This window comes from Branchiostoma floridae, chromosome 1 (assembly GCF_000003815.2).
Source record: "Branchiostoma floridae strain S238N-H82 chromosome 1, Bfl_VNyyK, whole genome shotgun sequence".
Classification (NCBI taxonomy): Eukaryota; Metazoa; Chordata; class Leptocardii; order Amphioxiformes; family Branchiostomatidae; genus Branchiostoma; species Branchiostoma floridae.
In genome coordinates, this window is record NC_049979.1 from 25,962,340 (window position 1) to 25,977,066 (window position 14,727).

The following is a 14,727-nucleotide window of genomic DNA, read 5'->3' on the forward strand; positions in this document are numbered from 1 at the left end:
ACCCGCCATACGTGCAATTTGTCCTTACGTTTTTGTTGGGAGACCACGTACGCCACGTATTTCTGAAAACGTTCAGGCTGTTCGGGGCAGGCGCATCGCCCGTACTGGCACGTCCGGGGGGGGGGGGGGGGGGGGGTAACCCTCGGAATTCCTACGAATTCCTACGGAGACGGGACACACCACTTAAGCGCCATCCCAAAAAAATACCCCCGTTTTTGCACGTACGGGGGGTTGCGTCCTTAGCTTTTAAAAAATGACTTGCTTGCCATTTGAGCTTTTAACAAGGGGGTTATATTTCCCACAACAGACCTAAGGGAAAGAAAAGGGGTTTTGTCCACTTTTGACCCAATTCCGGAACATTTTCCATGCCGGGAAAAAGGAGTAACCCAGGGGAAAAATTTTTTATTGCCCTGACAACAAAAACCTGATGCAGTACGCATGCGCCCCAAGGACGTTGTCATGGCAATTTGTCACTTGCCCCTGCGTTGCCCATAATTCTGTTTTCCACTAAACCCTAGTCTTTTTGGTCGACCTCTACCAAAACAAGGGACATAAAAGGCGAACTCTAGCAGATACAGTTCATGGCTCCCATTGCGGCGGGGGGAAGTCCACAACAGAACTTTAAGAAATAATGCCTGGGCTACACCAGTTTCAAATGTAGGACGTCCCGGTTGAGTAACAGCACTCTCCCCTATGTCCCCTATTGCATAAGACTCCTCAATAAAAACTTGTAGTGTTTTTTTAAAGGAATCGGACATGTCAGAGTAGTGTATTTAATATGTTGTATATATATATATATATATATATATGTATACGTATATGTGAAATTTGTGATCATTGTACAAAATTGCAATTCAGCCGTTAGGCTGCAACAGTTTTTTTAATCCAATAAACCATTTCTCTCTCTCTCTCTCTCTCTCTCTCTCTCTCTCTCTCAATAGCTTCCATGAAAAAACGTTGTAGAATCGTTTTCGTATAGGTCGTCATTATTTCTGTTGTACAAGAAAATCCAGTTATGTTGACGCCCTGTATATTCTGTATAACTGAAATATGATGATGAAAATAATAATGTCTGGTGCTATTCTGTATTTCTAGATCACCTTGGCCGCGATCTAAAACAAACGAGAATACCTACCTACCCTATTTTTTCAGTACCCTTAGGCGGTCTCAATAAATACCGAAAACAACCGAAAATAAGTTGTTTTCCGTAGTTTTCGGTATCTAGTGAAACCCCCATTAGAATCACAACATTCTCCCCATGTGTGTTATTTTCACATCACTGTCCGTAGGTTTGTCTGTGATTTTGGCGGCCCTACTTTCCGGAAGCGTCAGGCCCAGCCTCCGGTCATTGACCCGACAGTACCAACCACCACTTCCGGTACAACAACTGTCGATACCATATGCACCACAACTAGCACTGTCGGTACCGCCACCACTACACCTTTCCCCACAAGTAAGTCACCTGTAAGACGCGAAAACTATGACGGTTTCTGGTCTAAGATGGAAAACAATCAGGCAAACAAACAAACAAACAAACAAACAAACAAACAACATACAATCCTTTTTACTTGTACAGTTTATGTAGACAACTTAGCTTACGTTTATTGTATGTTTTCTCCGGGGCTAAATGCAAATGCACCTTAATTTCGTTCCATTTAGAACAATTTCGTACTTTTGGTCCACCCTGCAAATTTAATGTACTCAGCGTTTGCATTAGATTAGAATTATTCAGTATCGTTTGCAATATATAACAGGTGTTATTTTCCGTCTATTCACATGTGTGATGAATTTTCAATAAATATACAAACCGGAGACAACACTCACTCAAGACATTACATTCAATTCTTAAACCCTCTAATTTCTGTTTTTGTTTGGGTTCTTTCAGCGACGCCGACACCCCCCGGGTCCGGTTGCTACGTGGAAAATCTGCACTACTACCCCGCACACTGGCTGGCAGTGGGAGAGTGTAACGCGTACATAGGCGGCTGCTACCAGAAGTGCTGTCAGCCGGACGGCACCCTCTCGCCTTCTACGTGAGTAGTCTTAAACTATTTCTTAATCATTACCACAATTATATGTAACTTAATGAAAACATCAATTGTCTTTCTTTCTGTCAATCTTTGCTCTATAGCATTATATTTATAGGAAATTGAGAAAGATATACTATGACTGTACCAAAAATTACACATTAAGGCTAGTACGTGTATCTACTATATGACCTATATAGCACTAAGATATAGCACAAAACTTTCGTCGATTATTTTTCTCCACTAATACGGTATCAATTACATTGTATTGTATATCATAGGAAAGCTTGATTGTCCTTTACAATGATATTTTGTTTGTGATGATCGCACATTCGTTGGATCTTGCAAAAAATAAAATATGTTTACATTTGTTTTCTCAGTTACATCTGTGATTTCGGAAGCCCGTGGTGGGGAGACGGCCCAAACCCAGCGCGCAAACCCTGAGCGACAACCTCCAGCAAGTGTCATGTACCGTGGTACCAGCGTCATAACCAACTACCGTGGTACCATGACCAACTACCGTGGTACCAACTACCAATAATCAACTACCGTGGTACCAGCGTTATGACCAACTACCGTGGTACCAGTGCCATAACATCTGCCAATGATCAAATCACAACCCCATAAGGTCCCCTGGGACTGCTGCATTAAAAAAAACAAAACAAAACAACAACAACAAAGCAACCGAACGAAAACAACGATTGATCCACTAATGTAGCATCCAGCAGTCACCAAGTTACCTTTTAAAGATTTTCAAGACATTTTGAAAAGGTCTTGATTATTAAGTTGATAACACTTTTTTTTCTAATGTGGCGATCTTATGGCAACCATTGTGATTATAAAAGTTGATGTTTATAAAAAGACTGTAATAAAGGCACTGACATTGCAACCTGTCCCTGGTGTGTTTCAATGACTTAGTATGTTTGTATAAGCTTGTGTTTGTTGTTTTGCGTGTAATGATAGTTCACCTTTATCCGCGGGGTAACCTATTGTCGCGGTTTTTGTAAAACAGGCTATTATGGACATTAATTCAACGGAATATTGTTTTCAATTTCAATATTTTAAAAATATTGCAGTTATTTTCAAAATATTGCAACTTCTGTAGACTCAATATTCTTAGCTACAGTGTTTTTTAATATAACGGATATAGGTTACCCACGGATAAAGATGAACTAGCGTTAGGCTGACAAAGATGGCTGCCACATTTTCACTAGTTCACCTTTGTCCGTGTGGTAATTTACATCAGCTGTTTTTAAACACAGGGTTTTTATGGATTGCACGTCGACGGGCGGTGGTATTGCAGTGGGAAACTACCGTCCGTCGAATTCATAACCTTAAATGCCTTATTTTTAAGAATAATGGATATAGGTCACTCTGCGGATAAAGGCGAACTAGTGTTAAAGCAAAATAGGCTTGTAGAATTATGGCGATTAGATGAAACTACAGCGTCCTCTAGCGGTAAATCAACGATGTGCAAGTACGTCGTTGCTCATCAAGGTGATCAATTTATTGCCGTATTGCGCAATACTGTTTGGACCATACCACCTGCACACAGCAACGTACCACCTTAGAAGCAGGCACCATCGTAACATAAGTCAAATTATTTGATCAAGTTCTGTCTAAAAAGAAAAGTAACTGATGACGATTTATATGAACATACGAGAAAAGGTTATTTTTCATACCAAATGTATGTATTTTACACATTGATCACGTTTGAGCTAACAATGGAAATGAAAATGAAACTATTATAAACACACTCTTGTCCGGACATATACCCGCGCTGGTGTAATCATGGCCAGACATGCTCTCGATTTCAAGATTCTATTTTAAGGAACCCCAATCGTTTCATCGTCCAAGGTTTATGATTTGCCAACACGCAGGGGGCAAGTCCTGACATGTTCGAGTTCTTGGAAGGCGGACGGTTTAAATACCAGATCAGATCCTGGTTGTGATAATTCAAGAAGGACATAGTCATAGAACAACAGGTGCCATGCCGAATATGAAACAACCACCGTCTAAGCTTCGCAGGTTAGCCGATCACCGACATATCATTTTCTGATGTCTATAGATTTACTGTGAAACTGAAAACGTACTCAATTATTACATTTAATACTTTACCTCCCACATTGTACCCGATAGCATATAGATCATTTTCTATTAGATTTTCCTTAGGGTGGTTTGAAATCCCTGTTTAATATTCGGGCCCAGCGCTTCTGCTGCACAGCATTTTAGCAAACCGGGTTTGTTGATAATAGCAAAGTCTTTTTTGACCCCCCATATCAGATATAAATAATTATTGAGTATGTGAGGAGTGAAAAATAGATAGCTGTTGCGTACTTGAAAACCCGGAAGCGATATTAGCCGACTTCGAATTCAATGCCTACCAGTTACGTGCTTTCCTCTTTTTAATATCTGCACAAGTGGCATGTTATTTTGCAGTACCTTGTCTTAAAGAACAGAAACGTAACCTCCTCTGTACAAAGTTTCAGACAATGACTCACTCGTCTTTTAGGTTCTGACTTTGCTGTGAGTCAGACCTTACTAACCATACCTAGATCTCACCTGTTCATATTATTACGACACCTTTCCTGCCCTGTGATTCATACTGGCTGAATCACCGAGGACAAAGTCTCTTCGTCTCCAAGCAGAGGTTAGACTTCAGCCTGTTTTGACGTCTTTTTCTGCTTTTTGCGCGGGCTATGTACTTTTTAGGCTTTTTTTAAGCTAGAGGGCTGAAGTTAAGCCTTGCAAAATAGAAAGGCCGACAAAAAGCCCCCAAACGACGACAAAACAAGGCCAAGAAAGAGGAAGAAAATTGAACTTCTGCTTCTGCTTGAAGACATGAGAACTCTCGTACCAACGGTCACGTGAACTCAGTTTCGAGCGAGATTTGGCGAGATTCGTAGAAAGAAGCGAAGCAGACATCCAAGTCGGACGATTTGTTGCTTTGTTTCCACACACTTCTCACGTCGTTTGCTGGCTTTCTTGGAGATATCTCAAGACTCTTTGGTCAGAATATGTTTCCTTGGCTTTCTTATGCTCCAATGATGACGTAAAGTTTGCGTGGATCTCACGTGGAGAGCGGGAAAAGGTATTATTTCTGCCCGTCAGACGACGTTTTTTTGAGTCAAGTGAGGGCAGCCAGCCATCAGTAGTTCCGTCAGAGGGCCAGCAGGCGATGCCAACGTAAGTACTGTACACACACAGACGACGTTTCGGTTTTCATCGCTGTACAGGAATTCTTGACTACATAGTTTACATCGAAGATGAGCTAAGGGTTCTTTTGATGATTTAGAAGTAGGGGGTTTGGTATGTTGTGGTAACCGTAAAAGAAATCGCATCTACACCCCCAGTTGGAACAGTAACTGGTGCATCCTGTGTTCTCGGAACAAAAACAGAACTTCACCAGGTTTTTGTCTCCCTGTCGCCTAACCCATTTGACATTACCATTATGAAACGAAACCTTGTGCAGTTAGTAAAAAAAGCCGTTAGGGGGCCCAAACCTACACCACCCTCTGCTTCAAGAGATATCCACCACACAAAAATCACCATAGCATGTTCAGAACTTAAGATACCAAAATACGGTAAATTCTGCTACAGTACCATAACACGTCACTAGGGGACCCAAAATCATTTTCAGGTCTCATGAACACCAATCCATATAGCGCGTTGGATACACCCGATCCCTCGATCTCGGAAGTTTAACGCGCGGTCCGGTCAGTTCTTGGATGGGGGTCCCTCAACCAAGTACGACCGGATTGCTGTAGCCTCACGAAGCTTCCACAAAATCGTCTTCCGGGAGGAACGCAAAATGGGGGTCCCGTGCTCGAGGAGGCGCCTCGACCACGTTAAACAGCCTCATTACTCAACACATTGGGTACCTACTGGCTGGCAAAATACACCAGATATTATTTATATAATTCAGGGATCTAGCTAGTACATTTTAGCGTAGTGGCCCACTACGCTCAAATTTGTGACCCCTACGCTAAAATAAGGGCCACTACGCTAATTTTAACTAGTGTAGTGGTGCTTTGCTGTCATTTGCTTTTTCAACAATGACTAATAAATGTCTGAACAATGAAAAATGATGACATGCCACTCAAAACTGACCCCAAAATCCTAACTTTTAACTCTACATCTTCAAATCTCACTGTGGAAGGACCAAGAACCCCCCTTCCACACCAATCTCCTGATAAGTCGCTTTGCTAACATGCCATTCCCACTACGCTAAAATAAAATCCTAGCTAGAACCCTGTAATTTATATACCAAGTATCAATACAATACACACATCTACCCATGAAATAACCACACATTATGGAAAAATCTCACTGGTCCTTCCAGGCAAGTACAGGAGATTAATCAAAGCACTTGTCTGGTCTGCACTTTCATTTGTCCAGGGCAGTCAGGCCATTGGATTTGATCAAATTGATGTCAAACTGAGCAGATAAACAGAAACATTTGCCCATCACATAGATGCTATTTACCAGTAACACAGCACTGTTACCAAAGCTTGATGATAATGTAAATACAATTAGAAATTCTATAGCAGTTAACTTGCTTTGATTGTACACTGTGGTGCTTGCCAGCCATATATTAGAATCTAGTAGATAATAATGGGTCTTCTGTTTTGATGTTGAAGTCGTAGTCGACATCTGCTTATAGTACCATTTTTGTTGGAGATACTCAGTAACTGTCTTGAATTTTTGATGAAATCTTAACAAAACAAAACCGACATCTCTGACAAAACTGATATGATTCTGCAAAAGAAAAGTTACACATAAAAGATGTGTTATTTATTCATTTTGAGATCTGGATCAGATGGTCAGACAGGTTGAATAAATGACTGAACACACAGACTGAGAGCAGTCAAAGAGTACATATACTGTCCTGATTTTTTCAATGTACTGTTATGTTCACGGTTTTCACGGGGACGACTGTAACGTGAACTTATCATTGCTGATAACAAATAATTCACAGCCTTTTTTTACGTGCACTTGCCGTGACAGTGAACATTTAGTTCCGAGAACAATTTTCTCAGACTGTGAAAGTTTGGTACCGAGAAGACAAAGTGAATTACAGCATATTCTTTACTTTTGCACTTTCACATCCTCTTTTAGTCTTTGTCATTTTGTACTTTCACATCCTCTTGTCATTTTGCAGCTGCCATGGTTTATGGTATTGTCTCAAACATTTGTTGTTGGACGTATGGAAATTGATGCATGAAATTGTGCATGGGATCATTGATATAATGATATTAGGGTGGCCTGAGTTGTGATTGATTGAAGGACAGCAGGCTAGGGAGGATGTGAGCAGCTGAGGGCAGCTGTTCTATCCTGCAGAGAAACACAGACAGGTTATCAAAACATTGCAGTCCTGGCTGTCAATGCTTTGGGCAGTGTTAAAGGACAAAGAACACATATGCACTACCTATATGTATGCCCAGGTCATTGATCATTGATAGCCTCAAGCTGTTAGAATGGATAATCTGTAAGGATAGCTTCCTGTTAAGCTCATTAGTAAACCAGACCCTTGACCTAGCATGTCAAACCTTTCCTGCCTTTCCTTAGGCCAGGAAGACATCAGGCTGAATCTCCTTAGAGTTAGAGACAGTTCCGAGATATTGCATCTGAATAGTGATGGCTCTGGGTATTTCGTTGTTGTCACTGGATAAACTAAGTCACTTGGTGACATCAAATGAATTGGGACCACTCTGATGAAGAAGTCTAATGATATCGAAGACTCCTATAGTGTTATCTTTAACTTTTAAGTTTGTTAGATATCAAAACAAAGTAATGTAAATTCATTTATCTATCTCAAAATAGGAGACCCCAGGAAAAGAAGGTTTTCGCTGTGTTATGAAATTTGAATTTACTGTTGACACAAATCTATTGTATGTTTATTATAGTACAAATGTAATATAATTAAATGCACATTCGTAGCAATAACCTGTGAAAATATAATCACCATGGAAGTTATGAATGGTCATTAGATATGTAGCGTGTGCTAGTTGTGCTATTGTTTTTGTAGCATGTAGACCAATCAGACAACATAGCTTTAGAGATACTGTTATAATTGTCTCTGTTACTAGTAATATAATGTTTTGGTTCCTACTGTAAAACAGGAAGTGTGGCATCCACTTTTTGATAGTATTGATAGTGCAGACTCTACATGTATGTTGTTCAGAGAGGAACTGATACTAGGGCTGGGTATCGGTACAGCGTACCGGTACAAAACCGGTTTTTCTTATTGGACTGGTCCAGAAAAACCGGACCTGAAAAAATTACGTGGACCGGATGTTGGACCGATAAGAAAATTAACATATTATTTCATCAGGCGTTCACACGTTTTGGCGCTTGCAGGTGGAAGAAAATAACAAGAGCGAAGTAGAGTAGAGTTTATAGAAATTTTCACCAAGTTATACAGCCAATCGCACAGGTGCAAATAGCGTTGTAGGATTTTAAAACGCCAGTTTAAGTCTAATACTCCACCAAACAGATGTATTTGTAGTGAAATGGACCATTGGTATGAGTCATACTGAATTAGGTCCAGGTTCAGGTCCGGACCTGGACCTGATCCTTTGGACCTGAACCGGACCTGGACCTGAATTTTCTGTACCGGTACCCAGCCCTAACTGATACACATATAATAAAAGACACGCATAAAAGGACACCCCTTTCTATGTGCTAGTATGACTCTTATGTAAATGGTTGCAACTGTTCTGAAGTATATGTTTTGCTTGTAAACAGTAGGCATGTGTCATAATAGCAGGCTTTGCATTCTGAATTAAAGCTCTGTTTACGATGCAAGAATCAAAACGGTTTGGTTTGGCTCAGCTTACAAGCCTGTGTAGCAACTGACCAATGATGATGATGATGATGACATTATGCAAATTATGTAAGTTTTAACGAGTATTTCGCAGATGATTTTTATAATTTTCACAAAAAGATAGATTTTCCCCATGTCTCCTAGAACTGCCTGCTATGACCATAGTATGAGCTTAGAGCTCATTTACCACCACAAAACAATCAAGATCTGTTGAAAGCAAGCCTTTATTTCTCTTTACTATAAGATTATGTTTTAGTTTGCAGATAAGATACCTGTATACAGTATAAGGTAGATCTATGGGTGGGTTTTACTATCATAACATTTGTCCTTTTTTTCATCACAACATGTTTGGAACTGACCTCATTTTCACCATCCCTAGGGATTTATCTTGAACAACTGACACATTACTTCTTGATACTACAGCCAGGCGATATTTAGATATTTACTTAAGATTTAGTACCTCTGATGATATACTAGTCCAGTAATGTATGTCATGGAGGTTATACATGTATTTTCGGCAGTGTTTTTGTTTGTGTGTGTTTGTGTTGGTTAGAGAACAAGATAACTCAAGAACAGCTGGATGGATTGGTTTTATATTTTTTTTGGTGTGTTGGTAGGGTGTGACAAAAAAGTTGGAAATATATCATTAGATTTTGGGCCCCCTTGCAGCCTCCCTAGGTACTGCAGCAGAACTTCCGGGTTTATGGTCTTGATATCAGGGCAGTAGATAGCTCTTGTGCTTGTAATGTACTGACGTAAGTTTAGGCCCCCTAGCAGCTAGTTCTGGAATTGCAGGGGCAGTTTAGTCAAATGCTTCCGAATGCTTCCGAAAGGAATTATGTATTTTCATAATTTTTGACATGCAGGTAGCTGCGTTAACACAAAAATGTACAAACAAATTACGTTATGCAAAATAGGAGGACATTCGCATTGCATTTGATGCGAAAATTCTATCATACAAAGTAGTTTATTCAATGCATCTCTTGTCCCAGGCATAATATGGTCTTTACGTTTGGTTGGCGGATAGCTTTTGATGTCAAGACGAAGATGGGGAGGTTTGGGCCCTCTAACATTGAAATTCAGAACAGCAGGGGTATTTTTGTCAAAATATTCCAAAGAGAATAAGTGAAGAAAGAAAAAATGGATTTCCATCAATTTCAGTTTGAGACTTGAGAGGCAGCTTAGGGATAGATGCTCACATTTGTATGTGCATATTATGCTAATGACCTAATTTGCATAATTCTTGGTAGTTTCTGTTATTCCAGTATTTTTCAGAATTGGACTTGTAACACATATAATTCAAGGCAGGTGGAACAGAAAGATTAAAAAGATACTAAACATGTAAATGAGGGACTGATTTGCATAATCAATACAAAAATGGCAAAACCACTTGATGGAAAATGATGGGAACGTTATAGCTGTCACATGTGTTAGTTGAAGGTCAACATCACCATGCGTAAGTTATGTAAAAATCTATTTCATGTGTGTGTTTTTTTTGCGTGGACTTGATTTCAAGATGGGAGAAGGAGACTTTTATACTCGAGGGTGTTAATGCATTAATTACCTAGAACAACAAGTTGAGAAGGATAATATGTTTTTGGATGCCTGTGTCTGTGTGTGAAGTAGGGCTGGGTATCGGTACAGTGTACCGGTACAAAACCGGTTTTTCTTTTTGGACCGGTCCAGAAAAACCGGACCTGAAAAAAGTAGGTGGACCGGATGTTGGACCTTTAAGAAAATTAACATATTATTTGATCAGGAATTCACACGTTTTGGCGCTTGCACGTGGAAGAAAATGACAAGAGCGAAGCAGATTTTAGTTTATATTAATTTCTACCAAGTTTTACAGTCAATCGTACAGGTGCAGTTAGCGTTTTAGGTTTTTAAAACGCCGGTGTGAGTCTAATACTCCACCAAACAGATTTCTTTGTAGTGAAATGGACCATTGGTATGATTCAGACTGAATCAGGTTCAGGTTCAGGTCCGGACCTGGACCTGATCCTCTGGACCTGAACCGGACCTAGACCTGAAGTTTCTGTACCGGTACCCAGCCCTAGTGTGAAGACATTAACTTGACTCAAAGTCATGTTTGGGGGTAGATTGTCTTGTACATGGATGGGTCCTCAGGGTTCTCCCCATAATTTTTTAGTATAGTGGAGGGGCTAGCAAAAATAACCCAAACCAGCACACTGCACTTTTAAAGTTTCAGGAAAATAGGTTCATTTTGCTTGACACAGAGGGCGTCAAATACTACAAGTATAATATACTATAGTGATTCCTTTGTTTTGAAGTGGCAAAACAACTATTGTTTTGATCATTGCCCATTCACAAGTTTTTGCAGACAATGCTGACTCAAAAATGATGCCACTTGGCACAAAAATCTGTGAATTTTCATTAATTTTAGCAAAACTAACCAAGAAAAAAGGGAAGAAACACAATAAATTTCAAAAGGAGTAAAGTGGAGCTGGGCTAGAGTATAGTGGAGGGCCTCCCTTATTCCATCCTCTGGGGAGGACTCTGGTCCTGATGACACCTTAGATTTTTTAGAATTATTAGATTTTGGACTTGTCAACTGCAGTTGAACTGCTGGTCTTAATATCTATGTCTGGACATATGTATGTCTGGACATACTGTGGTCGTGATTTTTGTGTGGTAGATAGCTCTTGTGACCGACAGTTTAAAGTATAAGTTTCATCCCCCCAGCGGCTTTATTGGTCGATTTTATTTCAGAATTGACCAGAATCTTTAAAAGAAAAGGGGTTGTCAGCTAGTCATGATTTTTGATATGCAGATAGCATAAGTGATAATGGACATTAGCTGTTTATTTGTATGATAAATGTGGAAAGTAAACTTGCTGCCTTCCATGATAGGACTCTCAAAAATGTGACATGTTACTGAGAAAGATGGAAATTTGGCAATGTTTTGCTAATAAAAGACTGTATTTGCCTATTGAAATTAATGAAATGATAAATGTTATTTTAATAACATCATTATCATGAAATACATAATTTGTACCAAAATGTATACATATGCTAGATTCATTTCGACCTTGTTACATACATTTTTGGATTCTCCTGTCAATTTTTTTGACAGATAAGCAGGCAAACAGGCACTTACAAGTTACATGAACATTTTGTGTACACATATGTATATACAGACAATGACATCTGAATTCTAAAGCTACATCTAGAGAAAATTTCATCTTCCCATACATTTAGTTCTCATTCATCTTCTTCAGTCCCTGGAATCCCTAGGACCTTCAATCTGTGTATCTCACGGTCACAGTTCATTTAGGCTGAGGTTGTGTTGCCCTGTCTTTCTCATGATGGATGACATTCTAAATATAAAGGAGTCTTCTCATCTCCTGTGGTTTTAGTGGAATTTCTATCCTGATGAATTAGAAAGAGCCATTTCTGGTGGACTGCCTGGGGATGCAACAGCTCCTATATTACTTTGGGTACATTGAGTCATGTGAAGTTCATACAATTAACATATATTTTGTGGTGAATTATAGCTTGTATTGGCTTTTCGAGTATCCAAGAATGTATCATAGATTGTTTTTGCAGTTGGCATGTTTTGTGGCATGTATTGGTGGTTGCCACATTTACCATCCAACATTACTTGCATCGTTATGAATTACGCTGGTTTAACGAGTCGAAATTAATCTTCCATTTCTTGACCTGGTTGGTCCAAGAATGATGACGGATGATCTGCCTCGTCCTGGTTGGCTGCTTTACTGCTTTATAACTCTGCAGGGATCAGAATCGCACCTGCAACCGAGCAAACATGGATAGCACATATTCTTCTCTATACGTTAATGTGAGTAAAGTATTCGAACAATGTCATGCCTGTCTGTGTTTGCCCTTGATGGTAACGTTGGTGAAATCTCTCTCTTGGAAAGAACATAAACTGAAAGAAGGTATTGAAAATGGCAAAGTAGGCAACATCTTACCTTGCACGCTTATTACAAACAGTAGATGCTGCCCAGGCAAATTCATTTTACCCAACAGTAATCGCCTTACACATGTATATCTAGGCTACAGTGGGGGCCTTAATGGAAAAATCGACTGTGTCCCAAGAACAAAGCAGCTGATGCCGAAAATTAGAGTCTAGCCAAATCCCCGAGGACTTTGGGCCTCCTGTCAGGGATAAACCATCAGGCAGCCTGATGTTCATTATGCATGCAGGGTGCGTGGTATCATGGTCAACAACAGTGCTGGGTGCTAATGGAGGAGACGTCCACGCAACACAGCGAAGATGAGGACACCATTCCCTACTCTGGGCCCGGGGAGCCCCTGGAGTACAGCGGCACGGTTCTGTGGCACGTAGACGTGGAGGGGGAGAGGAGGTGGGGAGAAATGCACACCAGACAAATGTTCGTACGGACATTTTTTTCTTCCTCCGACACAGACGCTGTGTAACCTTATGTTCGCTGATGTGGGACATCTGATTGATTTCCTGGTGCATATTGATATAGAAGCTTGGACGTTTGACCCATTGCTTGCTATGTTAAGAAATGATTCCTTTATTCTATTGTGGAATATCACCTCTTGTAGCAGACATGTAATGGCTCACTGTTGGATGCCCCATGACCTATTTTTTGTGTGCATTGTTTGCTTGTGAAAAGGCGTATGAATATGGTAGCGGTAACTGCCATTGCAACATTACCATGCATAGCAACACTCTCCCACCAGTCTTCACCTAAAAATAGCCCTACGTCTTCATTTGTCCTACTTCCAGATATCAGCCAAGCAAGTCCATTTTCCAATATTTTGAGGTTCCTGGAAGGTGTTTAGCACTTTCGGGAAGCGTGCGTCTGGATGGGACCTCATATTGGTGTGCCGCTGGCCCCATATTACCATTTGCAGGTTGTGTAGACCCATAATTCATAAGCACATCAATTATTCAGAGTTGACATGAAGCCAGGCATTGGCAGCATCTCTACCTGATTGAATTGAATTACGGGCCAACGTGATGTGTGCTTTTGATAGAAGGTCCCATTTATTGGGAAAATGAGTCTGTACAAGGGTGGGCATGTAGCTAGTTTTTGCACGTCTGCTCATCAACCCATGCACAGACGCGTCACAACCTGCGATCGGAATCACAAGCCGATACAAGGACAGTCTGGGTCAATTCGCATGGAGTTGGCGCAGACTACTAAACGAACTCATGCCAGTGGATAGGGTTTAGTTGATAATGATAAAAAGCAAGATTACAGTGTTACCAAACATGCGTACTGGTATATTTTGAAAAGAAAGGTTAAAAGACTGCTTCTCTTAATATGTGAAATTTATGATTTAGAACTGAAAAATAACCCAGTCATTACATTAGGCTGATTTGAAAAGTTACCTGTGTAAATGATTTCATGTGATTTTTTTTCTTTTGTGTGCTTATTAGATATTTCTGCATAAATTGGATGGTGGGGAAAATAATTAGGCTTGATGGCGATGCTATTTTATAATGAAATTGTTTGTTATGCTTGTATTTAAGGAAGGGGAAATTTCATAATGTTTTTCCTGCTAGGGGAACGCATATTGCCTTTGCTGGTGTGTTCCTTTTCTTTCTTCTTCTGCCTGTAGCCAATCAGAGCTTAGGTTAGGTATTATTAGCAGTTCTTGTAATTACGAACAATTGTTCTGTTTCTTTTTACTCGCATACTATAGGGCTATTATGTTAATCAATGACCTGGTCTAAAAGTAAAACCAAGCAAAATGTATTTTTTTTACTAGCACAGAATACCATGGGAAGACATTCTTTGCGAAAATGTTGCTTTTTTACTTTAGTTTCATTTTTAGTTTTATTTTGCAATCCACCTGCTGTCTAAAGCATATATATATATATGTCACAGGAGAGATGTCGATCCAGTAGAATCGG

The 14,727-nt window shown here is 40.0% G+C and overlaps 2 protein-coding genes across 5 annotated transcripts in view; both read left to right on the plus strand.

The window, feature by feature from the left end:
• LOC118428475 overlaps positions 1 to 2,920 on the plus strand; it is a gene marked incomplete in the record, with an annotated part of 10,791 nt that extends 7,871 nt beyond the window's left edge. The window contains 3 exon segments of the mRNA XM_035838594.1: positions 1,290 to 1,453; positions 1,886 to 2,033; positions 2,408 to 2,920. Of these exon segments, the coding sequence (XP_035694487.1) occupies positions 1,290 to 1,453; positions 1,886 to 2,033; positions 2,408 to 2,471 (376 nt within the window).
• A 989-nt stretch (positions 2,921 to 3,909) lies between these two features.
• The window catches only part of LOC118418359 (E3 ubiquitin-protein ligase pellino homolog 1-like), a 24,467-nt gene continuing 13,649 nt past the window's right edge, over positions 3,910 to 14,727 (plus strand). For 2 of the 4 annotated variants that reach the window (XM_035824253.1, XM_035824259.1), the window contains exon 1: positions 4,914 to 5,213. In XM_035824253.1, coding sequence (XP_035680146.1) covers positions 5,206 to 5,213 — 8 coding nt within the window. In that variant the 5' untranslated portion in view covers positions 4,914 to 5,205. Of the gene's footprint in view, positions 4,056 to 4,913; positions 5,214 to 13,036; positions 13,229 to 14,727 lie in introns of those variants that run through there. The other 2 variants (XM_035824244.1, XM_035824237.1) reach the window with 2 other exon arrangements.